General features: G+C 48.2%; 1 protein-coding gene across 3 annotated transcripts; it reads right to left on the reverse strand.

Moving 5' to 3' along the window:
- Positions 1-328: 328 nt before the first annotated feature.
- On the reverse strand, positions 329-23,687 carry LOC118090751 (dnaJ homolog subfamily B member 2). Of its 3 annotated transcripts, XM_035126861.2 has the most exons (12): positions 23,537-23,687; positions 21,883-21,950; positions 18,436-18,527; positions 16,436-16,545; positions 15,137-15,190; positions 11,549-11,665; positions 10,214-10,294; positions 9,820-9,925; positions 8,696-8,766; positions 7,447-7,683; positions 5,588-5,642; positions 329-1,618 (listed from the first exon to the last, which is right to left on the reverse strand). In XM_035126861.2, exons 3-11 carry the CDS (start codon positions 18,498-18,500, stop codon positions 5,614-5,616), a joined length of 870 nt encoding a protein of 289 aa, XP_034982752.1. In that variant the 5' UTR covers positions 18,501-18,527; positions 21,883-21,950; positions 23,537-23,687; the 3' UTR covers positions 329-1,618; positions 5,588-5,613. The 3 variants fall into 3 exon arrangements, with proteins under 3 accessions (XP_034982752.1, XP_034982771.1, XP_034982761.1); XM_035126880.2 differs by lacking the exon at positions 5,588-5,642; XM_035126870.2 differs by lacking the exon at positions 21,883-21,950 and having other exon boundaries at positions 23,537-23,681.

Genomic DNA, 23,687 nt, shown 5'->3' on the forward strand with positions numbered 1-23,687 from the left:
ATGTTGTGGGCTGCAAAAGCTGCGGCCAAGTGTCCCAACGCATGCCAGGCACACAACCCATTCACTGCCCTGAGCCGCTTCCTTGAAAGGGTGGGAATACAAAGGTGACTGCTTGCCTTCAGCTGCTCACCCTGAACACGGGAGGCGTTAAGTCCAGGGTAGAGCATTTGCATTGCATGCACAAGGGGATCGGGGGATTGGCTTGAGTCAAGGCAGACAACAGCCCCACCCCTAGGGAACCCATTTATTTCCTTTCCTAGTTGGCACATGTCAGTATTTGTAACGGAGTTGAAGTACTTGATAGCAGTGATGACATTCTGACACAGCATTCATTGCAAATAAATTTATTGACAATGTTTTCCACTCTATATACCAGGCCAGTGCTTTGAATTACAAAACAGATCAATCTCACTCCCGAGTCAGGAGATACACTGAGCAGGACTTCTGTTACCTCCAGCCTTGTTCCATTCTGGGAGAGGATTTCCTCCAAGGGATCGGAGGGAAAGAGAGGGGAGAGAGAAAGGGAGAGAGACAGCCCCTGCCCTCTCCTTCCTGGCATGAGAGGCCTATACTACACGCCTACTCTCTCTGCAAGGCCTGGTCTGGAAAAGTGACACCCCTGCCGCTCTGAGGGAAAATTTGGTTTATAGCCCTTTGGCCCTAGAGCAGCCTCCCTCACCCATTGGGTCTGCAGGTGGCTGCTGGGAGTCCAACCCCCATTGCTCCCCATATTTTGATGGACTACCAGGCTGAGAAATGCTGCTGTGGAGGTGAGGGGGGATCTTTGGCTCTCTAGGTGCTGCTGAACTACAGTAGTTCCCATCAGGGCCAGTGGCCAGGGCTGAGGAGAACTGTGATCCAGCAATATCTGGAGGGTCAAAAGTTGCCCACAGCTGCTGTCGAGCACAAAGTCTTCTATGCACAGAAAGAGGGAGCTTCTCTGCTGCTAAAACCAGAAGCCCTTCTCCCACGGTTTCTGTCCCAACACCTCCACACCTACCCACACCCACTCAGTCAGTCAACACTATAAACAGGAAGAGTGTTGTTGTGCTGTGACCCAAATAGTCCTTGCAGGAGCTAAAGAGGACCAGAAGGCCAACCTGCGTCGGAAAGGCTTATCACTTCCTGTACCCACCACAGTTCACACAGCACCACCGTCTCCTTCATAACTTGCTCATAAAATGGTCCAGCGAAAAAAAGTCCATTGCACTCCTTTAGCCACGGTCCTTTCTTGCAAGGAAACAGGGCACCGGTGAAAAGGGAGCTACAGGCAGGGGGGGGGGCTTGGTGATACCTCCGCCCAACCCCACCAATAGGTGCTGTTAACTCAGGAGCAGCAGCATAGCTACAAGTACATGGTTGTTGTTTTTTAAAAAAGGATGGGCTGTGCCTCGCCCTACCCTTTTGAACTACTGAGTCTACTGAGTGCTATATGACACGCAGCAGAGAGAGCACTAGCGGGAAGGAAGTCACACACTCGGAGCCTGCCCATCAATCGTTCCCCCAGGCAGGGCTCAGGGAAGGAACAGAAAGCGAAGTCCAGGCTTGAGTAGCCTTCTGGGAGCACGGAGTGCTAGAGAGGCAATTCTCCCATGGCTCTTCCAGACTCAGAACACACCTGGGGAAACAAGCAAGGAGACAGGACAGGAGGGAGGGAGAAAAACAGACACCGAGTGAATCAGACAGCAGTGAAAAGTGTTGTGACAGCAAGCAGAGCCTGGGCTGTGCACTACATCATCATCACCCCATCCCACCCCCAGGTTGGGCTTTGCCATGCGGGAATATGACTTGCAGTACTGAGAAGGAGTGGGGTGGAGGGGCTGGTGAGGGGCTCTAGCATCAAGGCACAGCTGCTGTGGACTCAGGATTAACTACAAGGTCAAGAAAGAGCCACTGCCCTTTAACAAACCAGGGGAGGAAAGGGTGCATCCGAGCATGCAAAATAAGGAACTGTAGCAGGTTGCTCTGCAGAACCATCACCTTCCCACCCATCCACTGTCCCCTGCCAGTTAAAGGATTAAACATTACATGAAAATATTCATCCTGCAAAGACTTGGTTGCAAACTGCTCATAAGGAATGGAAAAGGGAACCAGAGGTATGAAGACCTGGGGAGGGGGGAAACGAGGGAATACATTTTTTCCAATGTTCAAAATTGAGGGAACTTGGGGGTGCGGCAGGTGCACATGTACCTCCCATGAAATATTTGGAATGAGTGGAATTCTTTTTTAAGACCTGATTTTAGTTCCTCAAAATGTATGGTTGGAAGTTGTTTTTTTTAATGTAAAACAACCTACAGCTTTAGAGAATGATCATTCCTGTGGATACTGCAGTCATATGCAACACTCAAATCCAAGAAACTTTTCTGGAGCAAGAGGTTGAGGGTGGGTGACTAAGTTGTGACCCTCTAAAACTTGCTGGACTCCACCTCTCATCAGCCTCACCCAGGATGGTCAGGGGTGATGTGGCGTTGCGATTCAGCAACACCTGGAGGGCCACAGGTGAGCCACTCCTGAGTGAGAGGCTGCTGCTTTCGTCTATGAGAGGATCTACCGTGTTTCTCATATTTTAAGTCATCCCTACAAAATAAGCCATGGCAGGATTTTCCTGAGTTGAAGAAATATAAGCCATACCCCAAAAATAAGCCATACCCATGAGCTGTGCGGAGCAAGACCGCCAAGTGCCCCAGCCAGCCAGCGGGACCAAGCACGACGGCCGCGGCAGGAGGAGGAGGCGGCCTGCCGGGTCGGTGCTCAGCAGCGCTGCGCAAAGCGCCCCAAGCCTCCTGCCCTGTTGTTGCTGCTGGCTCCAGGAGGCTTGGGGAGCTCTGCGTGGCGTTGCTGGGCGCCGACCCGGCAGGCTGCCTCCAGGAGCCAGCAGCAGCGAGTCTGAGGATCTCGCTGGCTTCCTCCGTCCCCTTGATTTCTGGGTTGAAGAGTTGGTTTGGAGAGGCGGACGGCAGAAAGAATGAGTGAGTGTGTGTGTGTGTGTGTGAGAGAGAGAGAGAGAGAGAGAGGAGAGAGAGAGAGAAGAAAACAAGCCCTCCCTTGCTGGTCAGGGGGTGGGAGAAAGGTCCCAGATTCTCAAGGTTCCCCCTCCTCCCTCTCCGATTTTAATGGGTGTTTGGCTGCGGCGGCGGCATCCCCAGTCTGCCTATGTGAACAAGAGGGGAAGAGCGAGAGCTGTGGAATGCCATCCTGCAATGCTGAAAGTTTTAAAGTCATTGTGTGCAAGGCAGTCCTATACATCCTCTACTCCAAAGTAAGCACCACTGAGTTCAATGGAACTTACTCCCAGGAAAGAGGAGTTAAGTTGTGATTTCCGCTCCCTGCTCTGTTGCCTCGCTCGCTTTCTCACCTCCGCGAACCTCCCCCGCCCCGTCCTTCTTTCTTACTCCCCCTCCCCTTTTCAGCGATCCTCTTTTCCTCCCTGCCCCCCCCACCTGCACTCCGATGTCTGATTAAACGAGAAGGAAGTTTGGGAGTGAAGGCTGCGAAGCTCTCCCTTTAAGAGGCAGCCTGCAATGCCGAATTGTTGAAATTGCCTTTGCAGGCTGCCTCTTAAAGGGAGAGCTTCACTCCCACACTTCCTTCTCATTTAATCAGACACCAGAGCCCGGGTAAGCGAGGCAACGGAGCAGGGAGGCAACGGAGCAGGGAGGAGACGTTTGTTCAAGCAGGGCGGGGAGGAAACCCACCCGATCACTTCTTGGAGTGGTTTAAATCCACAGCGTCCCCTGGTAAAAGGCTGAGATTTCTTCACCAGCCCTGTTTACCTGCTACAGCCTTTCACCTTCTTCCCCCAGTCTTCCCCCAGTCTTCCCCCAGTGTATTTTAAGACATCCCTTGAAAATAAGCCATATGCTTATTTTTCTTGAGTAAAATAAATATAAGACGTGTCTTAAAATAGGAGAAACACGGTAATCAGGCACAGGGAGAACGTGGGTTAGACACAGTGTTGTTCAACGTTGGGCCCCTGGATGTTGTTGAACTACAACTCCCATCATCCCCAGCCAGCTTAGCCCAATGATCAGGATGGGAGTTGTAGTCCAACGTCACCTTGGGTTCCGAAGCTGAAGAGCACTAGGTTCAAGCTGTGCTTATGGAGAAGTGGAGCCCAGGTTGTACACAGAGGAGAGGCAAACTCACCTGTTTTTGTTATTTATAGGCAATCCTTCCTACAAAAGGAGCTCAGAGCAGATTAAATGTGTTCTCTTGGTGGCCTTACATATGGGCAATGTTCAACACCCAATTCTATATTAACCAGTGGAGCTCTTAGAGACCTTCACATGGAATAATAGAAAGGGACCACAAGGGTCATCTACTCCAACCCCCTGCAATGCAGGACTCTTTTGCCCAACGTGGGGCTCAAACCCATGACCCCGAGAGATTAAGAGTCTCATGCTCTACCAACTGAACCATGTGGTACTTCTATAACAATGTGGTGAATTGGGGAGAGCACTGCAATTGAGGCTTATGAATTGAAGCAGTTTCTAGGCCCCACTTTGCCACAGCCACACACTGAAGCCACGTCCTCACCTTGCCAAGTGAATTATGTGAATCAGAAACTCTCGGATGCCCCTAGCTGATACAGCTGTGAGAGGATCTATCACCCTCCCCCAAACAGTACCCAGTGCAGGGATATATCAGGGCAAGGACTAATGAGGAATCTTGTAGCGTGGAATATGCACACAAAGGCAGGAGAGATTTGGGGCAGGTCAATTCCCACAATCAAAATCACTAGGGCTGTGCATATTCTGCACCACCAAACTAGGAGTGGACAACCCTGTGGGCCCTATCAGCCAGGTCTTTATCTCCTCACACCCCACAGGCCAACTTTGACCACCAGTCAATCATCTGGTGATTCCACCCACTTGTCAAAGTTGACCCATGGGGGTGGTCTGTTTTGCCAACATGTTCACCTCAGGAAATACACTGGCAAAGCAGCACCCAGCGGGACTGAAGAATTCTGGACAAGATTTATCCTCTCTCTCTCATCCGCTGATTGGGGGAGGGGGTTGCATCCTGCTGCTTTGGCTGCACAACGACACATTGTGGGGAACCGACATGTGCAGCCAACACAAAACGAAACATCATCCCCTGCTCATCAGCTGATGTCAGCAGATTGATAGGAGCATGGTTTGGGAGGAAGCGGCCTACGGGGCCTGAGGTTCATGCACTCTGCTCCAAACCCAGAATAAAACACTGCAACCAACAAATCTAAGGTCTGTTGATATACTTAAACTGCACTTTCCTATCAACAAATATTTAAGCATTTTCAAAAATGCATTAGCCCCCCCTGGCTCTACAAGCCAATTAACACCCCCTACAAAAAAAAAACCCAACCAGCCTGTGGATATTTCGGAATCCAGGAACAGGTGACAGAAAAGAATACAGGAAGGGAAAGCACATGGAAGTGACTGCGTCTCAACAGCCAGAAACTCACTTTAAAAGAAAGGCAGCCTTGTATGGCAAAATGCCAGGCTATGTAGGAAATATTCTCAGCTCTGCTATTAAAAAAACAAACAAACCACCCTGAAGATCTTTTGCCATTTCAACCAAGTGGATAAAATGAACCATTGAGGGTTACCTGCAGAGAGGCAGCATGGAGGGGCATCAGACAGAGTATGCCTGTCCGTCAGGGTCTGTGGCATGGGAAGCACAGGAGGGAGGGATGGGCAGGTGAGGAGACAAGCAGTGGCGGCGGCAGCAGCAGCAACAACAGCAGAGAGAGAGAGAGAAAGGGCACCAACAAGTTACATTCCTACATCGAGCATCCACCGAAGCCTTATCCAGGGCCTGCCACCGGGGAGGGGGTACATTAGACACAAAAGGGATCAGGGAGAGAAAGAGGAGGGTGCAAAGCCTACCAGGCCCTGGGAAGCAGGGGAGGGGGAAAGGAGGAGGTTACAGCTGCAGGGAGTGGTGCAAGATGCCAGCAAACAGGGTTTAGGGGCAGGCAAAAGCTGCAGGGGAAGATGGCATGCACTTGCAAACTACTGGGCAGGGTAAGGGGAACCTCTGCGGCCATCCAGATGTTGCTCCCATCAACCTCAGCCAAAAGTCAGCGATACTGGGAGTTGCGTTCCAGCACCATCTGGAGGAGCCACAGGTTCTCCACAGAGGTATAAGAAATGCCTATGTACCTACATGTGTTACGTCTCACACATTCCTCAGTCCCCACAAAGTTCCAAAAGTGCCTTTCAACTACATTGTCATGCATACCAGACACAACTCATGTAGCCTGGTCCGTGTACAGGCCTCCCTGCCCCCCTGGGGTACCTCCCCTCTCTTCCTCTGCACAGGAAGTTGGGTGCTCAAGCCTTAGGGCAGCGCTGCCAAATAAGCAGAAGAGAGCAGAGTCCTCTCTCAGAGCTGTGCCTTCTCTGAGATCTCAGTCCGTCAAGAGACTGCTCTGCTGCTAGCCACTGTAGGACGGCCACCGCCTTCAGCGCAGGTTGAGTTCTCACTAGCCCTTCGCATATGGGGGCTGTTTTGTTGCCCACTCCCTCCCCCCAGTAGCCGTGGTCGGGGGATAAAGGCACAGGATTTGGTACCATTAAAGGGGACGGGAGGGGTTGTTAGTGCAGAAAAGGCACTCGGATCCAGGGCAAATTTAGAGGACGGCCATTAACACAGGCCATGGCATTCTGTTATTTGGGATGTAATAAATAATAATAATAATAATAATAATAATAATAATAATAATAATAATAAATATATATATATATCAGCTCTCCCAAATTGCTGATACAAAATCCTGGGGCGGAAGCAATGCATTCGCTTCCTTTAGTGCCCAGGGCAAGCAGTGGCAGCCAAGAGCACAGCCCCCTCCCACCCACCCCCACCCTCGAGGATCTATGCAGTACAGGAGAACGACAGGGACATATAGCCAAGCCATGCAGTAGAGCAGCAGGGCAGACAGCGCAGCCTGAACTTGCTGAAGGCACCAGGGCTTTGCTGTGCATGAGCAGCCTAGGACAATGCCTCTCCATGCCAAATTACACACACACACACACACACACACACACACACACACACACACACACAGCTAACAGAATTTGCTCCTGCCCTTTACTCAGCAGCAGTAGCAGCAGCAGGGGTAGCACCTCCTCTTCTGACTGGGTGGGCCTTTGGGCGATTCTGCCAGTGACGCATCATGGCAGCCAGCTGGTCCTGACAGAACAACACCCTGCTCCTCCATTGGCCAGGGTCCCAAGCGCACCAACCAATGAAAGCCCAGTCTCAGGCTGGCTCAGAGGAGGCTGCACTGCGCATCTTTCTTCTTCTTAGGGGAGGAGTCTTTGCCTCTGCCCTTTCCCCGTCCGCTCCCTCCCATGGCCTCTGAGGGGGGCTTGGACAGCCTGTCCGCCTGGCTGTCCGTGGAGTGGCTCCCCTGTGGCAACTGCGCTTTTCCAGGGGGCTGCTTTTTCGAGGGGCTTCTCGCACCTGCTCTGTGCTGGCCCTTGGCCTCCATTTCAGACAGGCTGTAGGCCATCGCCAGCTGCAGGTCCTCGTCGTCCTCGTCGCTGTCGGTGTACAAGATCACGGGGGACGAACTGGGGGACGGGCGCTTCGGGGGCGGGTGCTGCGGCGCCGGCGAAGAAGGGGCTGGCTTGCGGCTTTGCACAGCTTGCTGGTCCCGCCGGCTCAGCTCCAGGCCGAGGGCCAAGTCGTCCGCAACACCTGAAAGGGAAGGGGTTGAGCCGACAATTGTCCAAAGGAGGCACACCAAGCATGCTTCCCCCCCTCCCGCCATTGCTATGGCCTTGCCCAGAAAGGCCAAGCACCCTAGATGTGGGGTCCCCAACATGGTGCCAGTTGGCACCACAGCATCCTCAGACACCTCCATTTCCAAACAATATTTTTAATTGACTTGTGGGGGGCATGTAGCTATTTTGCCCGAGTGTTGCCAGTTGTTGTGGTGCCCACAACGGTTTTTGATATTTCCAAAACCACCCGAAATGGTTGAGGACTCCTGCCCCAGGATCTTCAGCTGGTGGGTAAAGGTTTGAAGCCTGGCTTACTTAAAGACGGTTGCAACAGCAATGCTACCAGCGCGGAAATATATGCTTAGAAAAATAATAATAATGAAGAAGAAGTTGGTCCCTGGGTGCATTTTTAAAATTAAAGGCAAGATCTGGGTCTGAAAAAGTTGAAGGTGACTACCCAGGCAGCTTCCCTTCTCCAATATATGCACCACACTTTGTTGGGTAATGGATGTCTTAAAGCCCAGGTGAAAACTTTCCTAGCTCTCCCACAGCTCTCTTCCGTTCCTCAGCCACCAGCCTGGCATATGCTATTATCACAGTCATCTCTTATTTTACCTTTCTAAGCCGTTCCACCACAAGTCTGAAAATCCCCCCTCCTTCCTGTTTCCGAAAGAGGCCAGGAGCGCTGGGGAGATCCCTTCCAACCCCCAAATGTCTCAGAAGTTGGCATGCACGCATCCTACCGCTTGGTGGGGGGGGCACATTTTTCACAAAGCTTTTCACAAGTTGTAGATTAAATGTCAGAGGCGCTCCATGGGGATGAGGGTCTATTACTTTCTCCGTCTCCTGGGAGACAGGTTGAGATCACACAGAAGGCTGCGGGCGTCCAGAGAAGCTCACATTTCTGCTCTCAGCTGGAGAGAGCTGTGCACGGCTGACTACAGAGAAAAGAAACTCGGGATACCTCTCCCCTTTTAGTCCCTCACCATTAATTTGGATGGATTTCAGCTCCCCATTTTCTTCCACTTCTACCCTCTCCTGCCCATTTTCAATGATCCTGGAGAACAAGGGGGGAGGGGAGGGGATAGAAAAGGGAAATGACACTGTGAAGAACACATAAAACCATGCAAAACCTTCCGCCAGCAATGTTGAACTGGAGAAAACATTAAGTCGCCTGTCTACAAACATGTCTATTGTTTAGCCTTTGCTTACATTTTGGTGCATGATTAATCCCATAATAGCAACCACAGTTACTACCATACCTGTAATTATGCACCTGCTCGCCTTCATTATATTTTTCAAAGACAAACACCAAAAATTTATTTGAAGCTGCTCTTAAAATTTATTTTTGAAGAAGAGAGACCAATAAATCTATTTTGTTCCACAGATGAGGGTTTTTGCACAAAAACATCAACTTAGAATCTCATTTTTTAATGTATTATGTCTTTCATATTTTTTATGAGGCCAGCCTCATTCCACTAGATTTGAGGGACAGGTTTGGGGTGTAGAGAGGACAGATTCAATTCACAAATTTGACTTCTCCTGCACTCTTTAACCATTTCAGTTAGGCTGTAGGTCGCGGGGGGGGGGGGTTTACCTTGTACAATCCACCGCAAACACATGATCACCAGAGGGACTGCAGTTTATAAAAGTTACAAAGCTACAAGGCAAGTAAACCTCTAACTTTCTGGGACAGCAACATGTGAACAAGCTGCTAAAAGGTCGGAAAAACCCAGGGGCCATGGGATTTCCCCAACTTACTGCTGATAAGATGACCAGTAGCAAGAAAGAGCTAGTGCTCCCTCCCTCCCTCCCTCTCTCTCTCTCACACACACACACGTGTAAATAAGGAATGCATCCCCAATCTGGTACAGCTTGTGTGGTTTTCCCCTCCCTTCACCTAGATGGACTGAGTCAATATAAAACTTCTAGATATCCTCCCCATAGCTTACTCTGTGTCTTATACACAGAGATAGCAGAAATGAGCAGGAGAGGAGGGCCAGGGAGAACAGAAAGAATGGGCTTGGTCGTTCTCCAAGAGGGTCCAAAATCTGTGTGACAAGGCCAGAAGACCGTAGGCAAATGGATTAAAACGTCCTCCTAAGCTTACCTCTTGGTAGTGATCCGCTTGCCATTGATGAATCTGGTGGAGGTGGAGACAGAGCGGAATCCCATTCCTGCATTCATAGCAGGACCAAGCCCGGCGGAGAAGAAGTCTGAAAGAGATAGTGCGCCAGAATAACTGACAAGGAAGGGTGCAGCTGGCACCAAGGCCAGGGGAGATGAACCAGCAAAGGAAAAGAGATACCAGACAGGAAAACTTTCCTTTGAGATTCCAAGGAGGGGCAAATAGGAGAAAGAACGTGGCCTTGCAAAAGTGGCCACCAGGTCACACTGTGCAAAGCAAGTCAGCTCTACAGCAAGTGCAGTTGGAACCAGGGTGGAGAACTGGAGGTCACAGCGAGAAGCAGGTGGGCAGGCAAATCCTTCCAGCTGTTCCTTACCTGGCGATGCTGCAAAGGGAGAGAAAAACGGCCCTGCCCCATGGTGTCGTGGTCCAGGTCGAAGGTCTGCAAATGGATCGTCTGGAAAGAGATCCAAAGAAGAGATCACCAACTACTACATTCCTCTGCAGAGAGACTCCTACTCAAAAGCATGCAGATCCATACCCTTTGTTTTCTGGACTATTACCTGCCCGCAGTTCTGATTCCTGTACCTTGCACCACATTGCTGCTGCTTCCTTCCACACAAAAGTTTTATTGCCTTGTCAGAGCCTCCCTGAGCTGCAAGAAACCACCCAGTGCTAGTTTTGGACTATTTAGACTCTTGATCATGCTGGTCATTGGCCTTGATATAAATATGTCATTCTATATATTCAGAAACAGTGCGATTATCTGGATCACTGTCTCACCGGATGAATTTAGTTACATAGATTGTACAGCTGACTATTGCTTCACTGCAGTTTATAAAGACATATATTTTGCCCTTTCCTCATCGGTCTACGTGTTGCATCTTTTGGAACAGGTTTGAAGTCTGCAACACAGGGGTTCATTTATTTAACATTTGGCCCATGTATAACTAGAAGGGATCTGGTTTCTCAGAAAGGACCTGGTTTCTGGAAATGATCCAAAAAGGAGGGACTGTTCACTGTCTAAGACCCCCTCCTCTCCCTTTACTCTCCTCAGCTGCACAGGGAGTTCTGGAGAATGTTCTGGCGTGGCTTTGAGGCTGTGGGTCCTCCAGGTGCTGTTGGGACTCCAACTCCCATCAGGCACCATGTCCAATGGTGAGGGAAGAATTATGGGAATTGCAGTCCAGAAACGCCAGGAGGGCAACAGGGTTACATAGTCAAAGCTAAGCGGGTCTCAGCCTCATGAATGCTGGATGGGAGACTGCACTGCTTAGTCACTCTGAGCTTCCTCACAAAGGAATGAGATGCAAGTAGAATAAAGTAACATCAAGTTCACACAAGAAAACACCAACAGACCTGGCATAACCCAAACCACAACAGTAGCATGTAGGTCATAGAATTTCCTGAAGGATTGGGGAAGGGTGGAGCAGGGAATGAGTGACAAAACCCTACTGCACTCTCCACAGAAGTGCCCTATATGGTAAAAGGAAAACCCAGCTAGAGGAACTCTGGGCCTGACACAACCAGATAGCAATGATATTCTTCTTTGTTACTAGTTCCTTCCATCTCTCAGGTACTGGTTGTCTTTGGGATATCACTGACTGTCCTCATAGTTTTGAAGTCCAGAGACAGCCAATAGGGTCTTCCCTCCCCACTCAGACAAAATCCCCTTGCAAAAAAAAAAATGGGGATCAAACCCAGTGCACACCAAAAAAGTCAGCAAACGGATCGTGTCCTCCAAAGAAATCCCGGAAGACATCGTGGGCGCTGCGGAAAGTGAAGGTGAATTCGGGTCCTGGGTGTGGTCTTGACCCGGAGGGCCCACCTGTGGGGGAAGCAGAGACCAAATGTGAGCCTTTATTTTCCTCACACCAAGGCACTGGCTTACTGTTTACCAAGGTTAAGGCCGTGGCACCCTGGAGCGCCTTGAATGACGGCCGGGGTGCCACGGGCAATGTTGTTTTCTGTCCCTCTTTTCTTCTCTCCCTCCTCTGATGCCCTCTTGCATCTCTGCCTCCCAAAGCCTTGCACAGCTGTTTGTTGCAGCAACCCTGGCTAAAAGCTCCCCAAACAAATGGTGCCTCTGGAGCTGGCCAGGGGGTGCTTCCCAGGCCCCTGTGGGACAGTGTGAGAAGCCACCTCTCTTTGGGGCAAGGGCAGGACCTCCGTTAGTTGGTCAAGGGAGCTGTGGACTCAGAAAGGTTGAAAACCTCTGGCTTAGGGGTACTGGATAACTAAAATCATTTACATCCAAGGCCCAGCAAACCTGCAGCCTGCCAGCCAGCCATGCCTTGTTATGTCTGCAGCCCCTGGAAATACCCCGTATATACTCGAGTATAAGCCGACCCGAATATAAGCCGAGGCACCTAAATTTACCCCCCAAAACTGGGAAAACTTACTGACTTGAGTATAAGCTGGTTCACCACACCACAAACCGGCGGAGGAGGAAGGAGCAGCCCCAAAGGGCTGCTTTCATTTTTTTTAAACATAATTTTTATTGATTTTACAAATTACAAAAAAAAACGGTACATACATGAACACCTTTTCCACCTTCTTCCCACCCCCCTCCATGGGTCCTCCCCTGCCACAGAAGTATCCCACGCAGGTGAACAGTCAGAGATGGTCCATTTTATGGTTGGATTTCTGTCCTCCTCCCCCTCCCCTGCCCCAAAGCCCCCCCCCTGCCACCAGAGAGCTCCAGGAAATCAGGGCAGTACGCAGGAAGGCATCCATCCAACCATCTATTCTCATACCAAAAAGAATTAAAAAAAGAAAAAAGAAAAAAGGACAAAAAAAGAAGAAAAAAGTAAAAGAAGAAAAAAACAAAAATAATCTTTTTTTCCACTCATAATTAATAAACCATATTTTATGGGCTTCCCCGACCTCCCCCCTTCCCCGGTTTTCGTCCCTTTTTTATCCTCTTCAACAGTTTCTTAATCTATAATATAATTACCTTTATACCTCATACTATTTTAAAACTTGACTATTATCATTTTCACCGAATATCTAAATCACTAAAAAATCAAACTCCAATTTTTCTTCCCGTGCCTAATTTTTTTCCCCTCTATAAGCCTCCATATTTTCACCTTTTTCCAAAATCAATTCACTTTTAAACTATAACTATTCCCAATCTAACCTTTCATCCCCAATTTCCGGCTCCAACCCTCCAATCCAGCAAGTTCCATAGTCAGCAGTCCAGTTTTAATCCTAATAATCCATCCTATCAATCACAACCCCGCTCTCCCTTCACCCCACCCCCTTTTTGCAGTATTTTGCCATCCAGGCCTCCATACAGCACCCCTGAGTTTCTTCTCTTCTCTGATTATTTTTTTCCTCTTCCCTGTGGGCATTCTGGAGTTCCAGTAAATCCAATCGTACCCCCCTCAAAAGGAGGGCACTCCACATGACTTTTTGTAGAGTAAAATCGTCTTTTCTTTCATGGTGAGCTTCATTTTGTATTATATTATCACAGTCATCGTCTTCATCTTTTCGTTCCAAATCACAGTCCCCATCATTGTCAAAATCCTCCAAATCTCTGTCACTATCATTCTCACACTCATCCTCCTCAGTTTCAGTAGCTTCATCCTCTAAGAACTCATATTCCGCCATCACCATCTGGAATTGTTGCTTTAACTCTTGCTGTTGTGTCTCATCTTGACATAGTCCTATTCTTACTTCCCACATGATGGTCAAAACAGTCCGCTGGAACTCAGGCGAATACCTTTTTGTTGACATAGTTCAATCCTGGTTACAATCTTCAATCCTGAAGAAGTGTGCATGCACACGAAAGCTCATACCAAAATAAAAACTTAGTTGGTCTTTAAGGTGCTACTGAAGGAATTTTTTTATTATAGTTCAATCCTGTCAAGGTCAAAACTTGTCACATGGGGTGGAAAATGGTCACAGTTTATTTTCTCGACTCCATTTTAACAAGCTGGCTGCATTCTCCGAATCTTAATACATAGAAGTAAAGTCCAAACTCATATTTCAAAAGCATATAAACCAAAAAATTCCAAAAAGTCCAAAAATAGAAATAAAAATAAAATTCCACTTATAAATCCCGATCAGCTCACTGGGTTGTCTGGGCTGCCGGCTCCCGGGGAAAAGAAAGGTCTTTCTGGATCTTTTCCTCTTTCTGCAGGGTATTCACGTCCCCAGTTTTTCTCCCCTTTTACCCTGCATCTAGGGGAGATCCTCTTTGATGCCTTTGAGGGAACCTTTTAAATTAAAATCTTCTGTTTACGGCTTCGGGTTTCTATTTACTGTTTCTTAAATTGCCGGTGGGGGGGGGTGGCTTCCATTTTTTTTCCTCTCTCCCAAATCCAAATTAATTTGTAATCCAAATTTTGAAATTACTTACAGTCTTGTTTCCTAATTATTTTTTCAAAAGAATCCAGCGCTCTCCGCCTTCGGCTTGAAGCTTCTCTCCGCTAGGGTAACGTTGTCGTTCAAAATGGCCCCCACGACTTCTACCCTCCTCGCTCCGGAGCTCTTATTAGAGCTTACCGGAGAGTTGGGGAGTCCGGATTGGGGCTCTGCCGAACAAAATTCGCCCCCGGGACGCTCTTCCCGGGGTTCTAAGGGGCGCAGCGTCGCTCTCGCTGCCCTCCCCACTCCTAGCAGAGACGGGTCGCCTCGGAGACGAGACGAAACCCCGCCGATCGGCGCTGGCGCTGAACCGGAAGCCCCCCAAAGGGCTGCTTTCAGGCTGCTCGTTCCTCCTCCGCTGCCTTTGCCGCTGTCGGAAATGCGCTTGGGTGGGACCCTCACTCAAGTATAAGCCAAGGGGGGCTTTTTCAGTATTAAAAATGTGCTGAAAAAGTCGGCTTATACTCAAGTATATACGGTAGTTTAATCAAGCACTGATTCATGGGTCAAAAGCCACAAAAGGGCTACAGAGCTGGACAAACCCATTTTACAGAACAGAAAAACAAAACTTAAGAATCGCAAAAAAAGGGCTGTTTGGGCCATGAAAGGCCTAACTGCGCCACAGCTGCTTTGGTTTGGAACTGACAAGGCAGCCAAGATCTCAGTAGTATTCTGCTCCCCAAAAAGTTACCCAACTCTGCAAATTTCTCCCAGGAAATTTCTCCCTGTGAAAGTCGCTCAATCACACTGCTATGACAACAGCTAAAGTAGCTAATGCAGAAGGCCTGTGTGTTTCTGAGCTGCACATAAGCTATCTGCTGCCGTCTTTGTTCTTGCCCTCTTGGCAATGCAGAAATCTGCTTTGAAACCGATCCTGGTTTTTGATGATATTTGTCAGGATAACCCAAATCCTGATCAAGCTCCTTACCTTGACCCATGAGCCCATCTTTGCCATATCTGTCATAGACTTCACGCTTGCTCTCTGAAATCAGAAAACACCTGAGTTAGATAGTTGCCCCCCAAAAAGAGGTGAGGCTCAAGCAGACATGTCTGCCATTGACTTAGTTGGGACACGGTTGCCACACACACACACACACACACACACACACACGGACTGCGGGGCAGGGAATGCTACTGAGTCCTTCCTTGTCTACCCAACGCTAGTCCTACCTGGGTTAATAATTAGGAGTAATTTGCATAGCGTGCTCAGAAAACATTGCATTATTTCAGAAAAAACTTGCAACAACTGTGAGAAGTCAGCCAGCAAAATTGGGATCATATTACAGCTAGGGGCTGAGAGAGAAAACAGTTAATGAAACACACCTTCCATTTAGTCTATCTTAAAAGGCTCTCATTTCAAAGGAAGCCCAATCTTCCACGGCCAATTGTCCCACAAGGCTTAGGTGGGTGCTCTCGACTTTACCTCTCAGCTTCTAGTTCCATTATTACAGGGGTGGGAAACCTTCTTGGCTCCAGAGCCCAGACACTGGAGATTTTGCCACAGGGCCCAATTTGACAGGTGGACCGAACAACTGGCCAGCCAATCACATGACATAATGATGGCATCACGTGTCTGACAGGAGGGTGGGGCTGACACCTGTCAAAATTCTTCCCAGAGCTTTGGGGAAGTCATTCCACACTTCAGCTTTAAACACAATGTGGGAGGTTTAAAAGAGGAATCGTGTTGGAAGGGACACCGAGGGTCATCTAGCTGAATCCACTGCAATGCAGGAATCTCAGTTAAAGCATCCATGACAGGTGGCTTAAAAACCTCCAAGGAAAACAGGAACATGAAGAGACTTGCAACGCACCCTTCGAAGCAGTCTCCACCCACTCATTTAAAGATACTTTAAGATGCCTTAGCTTGCTAGTGCTCTGCCTCTGCTTGAAAAACGTGCCTCTTATTCTCCCTTCTCTGCTTTGTTTTATTTTGGTAAATAAAAATGGCAGCTGGGGGGAGGCAGAAACCTCCCACCAACCCCAGGCAGTATGGCCAAAGGTCTGGGCTTACAGGAGCTGTTGCCCAACCATATCTTGATGGCCACAGGTCCCACATCTGCACCTTAACCCTGTGAATAAAACTCTGCGCTCCTCCTCTTTTTCCTTCTCTTACAAGGAATAGGAAATCTCCTCAGTCTCCAGAAACAGCCCTCAACCAAGGCCAAGACCCTACATGAACCAAAACAGCCTGAGGGAAAGAAAGGGGGAGGAGAGAGTCGATGCTTACTGTCCGATAGCACTTCGTAGGCTTCTGCTATCTCCTTGAACTTCTGCTCCGCATTTTCCTTGTTATCTGGGTTTTTATCCGGATGCCACTGCAAGGCTTTTTTCCTGTACCTGTTTGACAACAAGACAACCATTATAGCTTGGTGTATATTTTTTTATAGGCCCTGACAAAAACCAAGGCCACAGACAACTTCTCTCTCCCCTCACACTGGTCACATACTGGCCTACATTCATCCTCTTATAATTAGAAGCAACCCTGCACACACACCTTTCTGCTTATGTAGACATTCTGCTTCTGTGGGAAGAGAGCTTCAACACGTGGGTCTAAATGATCCTCATTTGCTTCCAGGTGAATCTAGACTCCTCTCTGTTCCCACAGGAGCTGATAGCAGTTGATGGCCACCGCAGATGAAGCTCCAGCTCAACTAAGAGTGGTTATCAGTCATTGTTCTGCCATCTGTCCTCCACGAGGGGGCACTTCACTCCCGCAGTAGCACAAAACCCACAAAATTAAAGGTGAAAGCCAATTTACGGGTCCTTGGCTTTTCAAAGGCAAGTAGGTTGCTGCACTTCCAAAACAGGATCCATGGAGTCTCTTTCACACAGGAAGAGCAGGCAACAAGCCTGGAGATTTGCTCACCTGATAACTTGCTTCATGGGAGGCTGAGGAACAAGGGTTTCTACAATACCTCTCTCCTGTTACAGGTGTGCTGCTACCTTAGGGCACCTCCAGCTTGCACTAACACAAGGAGCAGAGTGGAGGCGTTCCCCTAAGGGGAAATTTTGGGCCAAAGGGCTCTTGGACCCTACAGCTTTCATTATACTGCAGTGCCACAAAGATCTCCTGGCACAGCACTAAGTGTCGACACGTTCTCCCTCTATTCCACCTCTGGAGTGCAGACCTTCCTGTGCTCATTCCAAAAACAAAAGCACCCCTACAAACAGCTCATCCCTCTCCATTCAATTATCTTCCTGTAAGGTGGGTTAAAAACAATGCACGAAAAAGGCTGTTCTTGTGTTTTTTTTAAAGTTTTACTTCTAGTAGATTCCTCATTTAAAATCAAATCAAATCTGAATCTTCACACAAGCTGCACAAGGTTTTGGATCAATCTCCAAGGCACTATTTAATAGCACATCAACATGCTTTAACAGTTATGACAACCAATCAGCATGTGCTTTGGTTTTCGGAAAATATACAAAATGTAGTTTGGAAACTGAATTTAAATACTTATGTTGATCTGTTCTCTTGGCAACCTAAAGCCTCCTTTTTATATGCTATTGCTATAGTATTCTTACAGAGGTTTGTGAACGTTAATTAGGCAGCAGAGGGAAATTAGACAAACATAATATAAATCATCCCTCAATCGCAGGAAAGAAGAATTTTCAGTATTTGGCAACTAAGTACCTGCATAAGTGTGCTCTGGTTCGCCAGAAGCGGCTTTGTCATGCTGGCCACATGACCTGGAAGCTGTATGCCGGCTCCCTCAGCCAATAACACGAGATGAGCACCGCAACCCCAGAGTCGGTCACGACTGGACCTAATGCTCAGGGGTCCCTTTACCTGCACAACAGCCCCAAGAGCTAGAAAAGATTCTCAGTACATTAGACCTGAAACTAGTAGCTACCAGGTTCTCCACAGGAAAACTAGGAGCTCGAGTGGAACCAAAAGATGGAAGCAGAAAGGGGGGGAGGACCCGAAGCACTGGCAAAATGCAGTGCCCAAGGCTAATCAGAGTCCAAGGCAAAGTTGGCAGTACAACTTACTGCCACAAAGCCACCCTGTATCCCCCTAACACTGGGAAACGCAGCGTTCTGAGTGCTCACTATTCTTGCCATAAACTTAAACAGGCTGCCCTCCACTAAACTGTGGCCGGGTACGCTGTGCCACCACATCCACATCTCACAGTCACACTCATAACCACCACACCAGGCACTAGGTTAGAAAAAGGTACCTTCCAGCAGTCAGTAGCCTTAGTTAGAAATGGAGAGAACGCAACTTACGCCTTTTTGATGTCATCCGGTGAGGCGCCACGGGGCACCCCCAGCACTTCATAGTAATCCACCATGGTGCCCAAATGTGCTACCCTGCAAACCTAGAGTAAGAAGGAAAAGTTAGTATAGCACACCTCTGCTGGGCATTACCCAAGCTAACACCATCCGAATTATAATAGCCCTCCCACCCACCCTTTATCGCCGGTCAGAATCTACAACGGAATGGTTGTGTCAAGAGTCATGTAGTAACACATCAAAAGGGTTCATGGATACACCCAGACCAAGATCTTTGCCGTTCCTGAGCCCTTAAAACAACTGGTACAAGTGCAGCAGGGAAGGGTGCACAACTCTAATGTGAGAAAAACAGAATCCATCAGGTGTAGCCAACCAAGGATTGGCCATCAGCTGCTCTGGCAAAGTCAGGCATGTCTGGAAAAGGGATTCTTGTGAGCTGCCAGAAAACGCCACATCCCAACAGTGTCTTCCTTCTTTCCAAGCTGCTTCACACACGATGGACATTAGTTGATTCACAGTTATTTTGATTATGTGTAACCATGATGTTCCCAATGGCACGATAGCCATACTTTCTTCTCCTACACACACCTCGACTATATACACCATAAGAAATCAGTGCTTATCAAACAAACAAAACACCTAAGCCTAGAAAAATGGATAAAAAGCAATAGGTGTGGCTTTTGCACATTCTAAGGAAAATAATAAGGGACGTGAAAGATCCACATATGCGCTTGCTATATATGCACTGTAAATAAATGTCCAGTCATTTAAAGAGAAGGAAGAGGGATCTAAAAAGTGCATAGAAAGAGATGTGAACATCCAGGGAGGGTGAGAATGCCTTCTCTCCCCCCCTCTCTCTGGACAGGGAAGCTCCATTTTTTTGAATGAGTGCTTAAGCTTCCACCCACTCAAAACGTGTATTGCAAAGATTTCTATTTAGGACAATCTACATTAATAGAGAATGAAGTGTATGCTTTGGATGTATACAACGCTCAGATACAAGCTGCATTTCCACACCCAGAGGGTGCTGTCATCTTTTATGAAAGGGCCTTCCCTGCTGGTGAACTGCTGCTAATCTTTTGGTGACATCTGATCTAGTTTGGAGAAACTAGAAGCAACTAGCCTATGTGTACTGTCCTTTTGACCTGGTCCCAATCTTCTAACTGTGCCACACTTCCAGCTACAGTTATAACAGTGCAAACCTTTGCATATCTACTCAGACCTAAGTACCATTGTTTAAGGAGACTTACTTCCAGGTAAATGCAAACAGGAATCCAGCCTAAGGTTTTTGAAGCTGCAAATAATAGAAATTACCCCAGAATTGGCCCTACTAAACATCTTCCAAGATAATAATGCCCATTTAGACCACAAAGACCTCATAACCCACCTACTTTCAGCAACCAGAAATATCATAACCAGACATTGGAGAGACCAGTCAGGAATAAGCATGGACCAATGGTACCAAGTAGTATGGGAAACAGCCTTACTAGAAAAACTAACCAACAAGCTGAAACTGGCACGGGGACAAATAGAAGAGGATGCCTTCACCCTGGTATGGTTCCCCTTTATCACACACACAGCCCAACAAGATAATGACAAAAATTTACCGCCGGCATATAAATCAGTATGGCTAACCTGACCCAAAACACCCACCCACCCCACACACACATGAAAACAAAGACCATCATAGCCAACAAATGAACAACCACACCCTTGGCCAACCCCAATCTCTCACCATCAAAAGAACACAAGCAAATAAAGGAGTACCAACACAAAAAAGCTGACATCAAGCCCTACATATATTAAGCAAAACAGAGACATCGTCACCTAATCCCACCCCCTATCTACCTCGTTTTCCCTTTCTTCTTAGTGTCTTAACAAATGAAACTGATTTGCAAAAATGATACATGTTAAAATATGAGAGACACTGCACACACCTTTGTAATTCAAGAAATCTTTAATAAAATTTTTTTTTAAAAAAAAAACAACCACTGAGCCTCCTATTCTCTGACTATGGAAGCCTGACTTCAGCAAACATGGTCCACACATTTCCCAGCTTGGATCTATAATTGCCATGACCTGGTGCTGCTGCTTTTGAAACAACTACTCTGCATAAACATTAGTTAGATGGATGACACTCCCTCTCATTGAAAAGTCTCTTCTTCCAGGATGGATAGATGGAAAGACATCTGGTTTTACAGGAATCACCTTAGGATGCTTATTGCTAAACCCATTCAGACATGCAAATAGAATAGGGTGGTACTCGAAAGAAGGTTTCTGAATGGCCCCTGCTTGGTTGCATCAGGATCTACCGGTAGGAGAGCTTGTTCCACTTCCAAAACTCTTCCTACAAAACCACAAGTGCATAGCAACCCTGGCCCATGCCTCCTGGAGCCCAGACAGGTTTAGCAGCCCATGCTTCTAAACTCTCTGCTGGTTGGAGCCTTAGGCCAGATTCATATATGAAGAGTACTGCTTAAAACACAAGAAATGTTGCTTGTCTCCATATAGGAAGCTGCTTGGGTTATGTCAACCACAGATTGGGGATGAAATTGCCTCCAGCCAGCAAAGAGCTGCTTTGCAACCTAAAAGACCCATAGTGTGGAGATGCATCCACAACCCCACACTGTTGCTTGCACCATGGTTTTGGATTGTCAAGCAAAGTGGGGGGGGGGGGAATCTGTGAGCCTCCAGAAACCCCCAACATCTATCATCCCTAACCATCCGTTGCCATGGAGCCTATGAATCCGGGATCCATGGGGAAACTCTCCTACCCAAAGGCAACACTGAACAAGCACCTGAGCTGACCCAGACCCAGTGCACCCAAAAGGATGCTACTGGCCCATTGCCTTCCTCATTAAGTATCTTTATGCATTAAGCGGTTTAGCGGCCATTAAGTTTTAAAGAGATTAGGAGGCTGCAGGAGGAGCAAGAATAGCTACTGCAACAGCACTAAGACAGGAAAACGACCAAGAAGGGTTTTCTGTCTCACAGTGTTGCAGCCCAGTTCTGAAGCTCAGCTTTACCTGCTGACCTGCAGATCGTTGCTTACCTGTTTGGATCATACAAAAGGATGCTCGAGCATTTAACTCACAAGGAGAACTCCTGCAGGCTAGTGGCTATATGAATGATAAGAAATGAAATCGCAACCCCATGCTCTTTGCAGTTACAATGCAAAGATGTTCACTCTGTGGGGTTGTTTTTTAATGCTGATACTCATCAGCACTGACTCCTTTGAGCTCTCCAGTCTTGGGTTTTCAATTTATCAGATTCATGATACACCACTTCCTGTTGCCATTTCCTTTGTGGATCATCCACTCTTCTGTCAACGTGTCCTCCAAAATATAAACAAAATTGGAAGCTGGTGTGGAGATGACAGGGTGCCCCTTCACCTCTGAGTTGGGTTCTGCCTAAACTCTTTGACAGGGGTACCTTCCTTACCTCTACTTTGCTGGAACAGAAGAGGCAGAGAAGGCTTTTGCAATTGGGTGGTTTTCTTTTCTCCTCCTCTGGGAAAGAAGCAGAAAGACTCCACCTTAACATTGTTACACTAACCCCATTTCCACATTAAAAATATTTCCCTTCTGCCCCGCCCCCAAGTTATGCAGAGACATTCCATTTGAGGTCACCCTCTGTCAAGAATGACTTTCCAACACCACCCTAAAATATGCAAACCAATACTAAGTACTGTAATATTAAGGACTCTGAGATCAGGGAGATGGGTTTCCAGGCCAAAGTATTTGACTTGAGACACTCTTCAGAACCTCACCAAGTTCCCTTCCTCAGGAAAAAAGGGGGGGGCACCTTCCTACACCTTTCATTTCATTTGGCTTTTTATGGCACCAGCTCACTTCTTCAAAAGTTGCCCGAACGTAATATTCTCTTTCCTGCCTTGCCTAGTGCACATTTGTGTTTGAATCAAATTAAATCTGAATAAAATCGTCACCAACTCCCTGCCTTGTTCATCCCATCAAGCTGATCTTTTAAAACAACAAGTCCTCCTAAGGAGCTTCCACCGCCCCTTTCCATTTATCTCAATCAGCTGGTAGAATCCTACAATTTGGTTTGCAGCAGCCTGCAATCAGGGGCAGGCCTTCTCTAGAGCTCTCCTAGAAAGCGCGAGTGCTTTTGTTGCCGTTTCCCGGCGAAAATGCTTATTTGTCCCTCGCGGGGCTGGCTCTGGGCCCCCGCCTCCCCCTTTGTTTTGCGGTGCGCCACCGGATCAACAACAAGCACAACATCCGGCCGGTGAGAGAGACCGATCGCGTTTCAGTTTCTCGACTGTTCTAACAGCGCCTTTTCCCATAGCACTCATTTTCCTGCCGGCAGGAGAAAACAACCAACACGCATTCCGCGCAGGGCAGCACCGGCGGGTTGCAAACGCCTCTTTTTCTGATGGCATTTTGGGTGGGGAAGAAACAGGCATGCCTAAAACTACCCACAGCCTCCCGGATCTTAAACCCTATTTTTGGACAGCGCGTTAGTTACTGCGGAACGAAACTCAGCTGCTCTCCCCGCGTAACGTATGTACACGCGCGCGCAACGCCCACCCGACACAAGAGCGTGTCTTGAAAGCGGGGATAACAGGGGTGGGTGATGCCACCCTTTGACCCTTCAGTCCTGCTAGATGCGGGTACGACAAGGCGATAGCAAAGGACCGAAATTGTTGTTTTTATTTATTATTCGTTGAATTTATATACCGCCCTTCTCCCGATGATCACAAGTGCGGTTTACAGTACAAAGACACGAAATAGGAAAAACAATACCCTCCCACCCCTCCTATAGAGGTAAAGCGGTTTTAAAATCGTATTGACAGCAAGCGCAACTTCGAAACACTTCTGCTGCTAGCTGCTAGAGATAGACCCTCGTCGGTGGGTCTGCAGACAGCCTCTAGCTAGCACTAGCAGGGAATCTGCCAGCTGCTCCACATTCCTATCTCGGGGATCCTAGAAAAGATCTGCATCTCCAGATCGCTTCATGCGGCCGCTCTCCCCTGGCCGTCATCTGCCTGACTGCCTCGCTTTTGTTTTATTGCAATGGCACCCGATGCTCCGAGAAACAAGCGGGCAGCAGGCAAGCCAGCAAGCAATCGTACCTCAGCGCTGGAGGAGGCTCCGTTCGGACTGCACCATGCTCCGCAGTTCCGCAGCCCCGCTCGCTTGGGACGCCAGTTTTTCGCCTCTCTCGCCTCCTGCTGCTGCGGCTGTCAAAGGAAGAGCGGAGGAGGGCCCCGGCCTGCAAGCCCC

This window comes from Zootoca vivipara, chromosome 1, assembly GCF_963506605.1.
Source record: "Zootoca vivipara chromosome 1, rZooViv1.1, whole genome shotgun sequence".
Lineage (NCBI taxonomy): Eukaryota > Metazoa > Chordata > Lepidosauria > Squamata > Lacertidae > Zootoca > Zootoca vivipara.

What these genes read in the sequence shown, in the direction of transcription:
- LOC118090751 (XM_035126861.2), bottom strand. Translation starts at nt 18,500, where the DNA reads ATGGTGGATTACTATGAAGTGCTGGGGGTGCCCCGTGGCGCCTCACCG. An exon ending in CTACGAAGTGCTATCGGACA is followed by an intron (nt 15,191 to 16,435) that starts GTAAGCATCGAC and finishes TTCTGATTTCAG; the next exon opens with AGAGCAAGCGTGAAGTCTAT. An exon ending in TCCCTTTGCAGCATCGCCAG is followed by an intron (nt 9,926 to 10,213) that starts GTAAGGAACAGC and finishes TATCTCTTTCAG; the next exon opens with ACTTCTTCTCCGCCGGGCTT.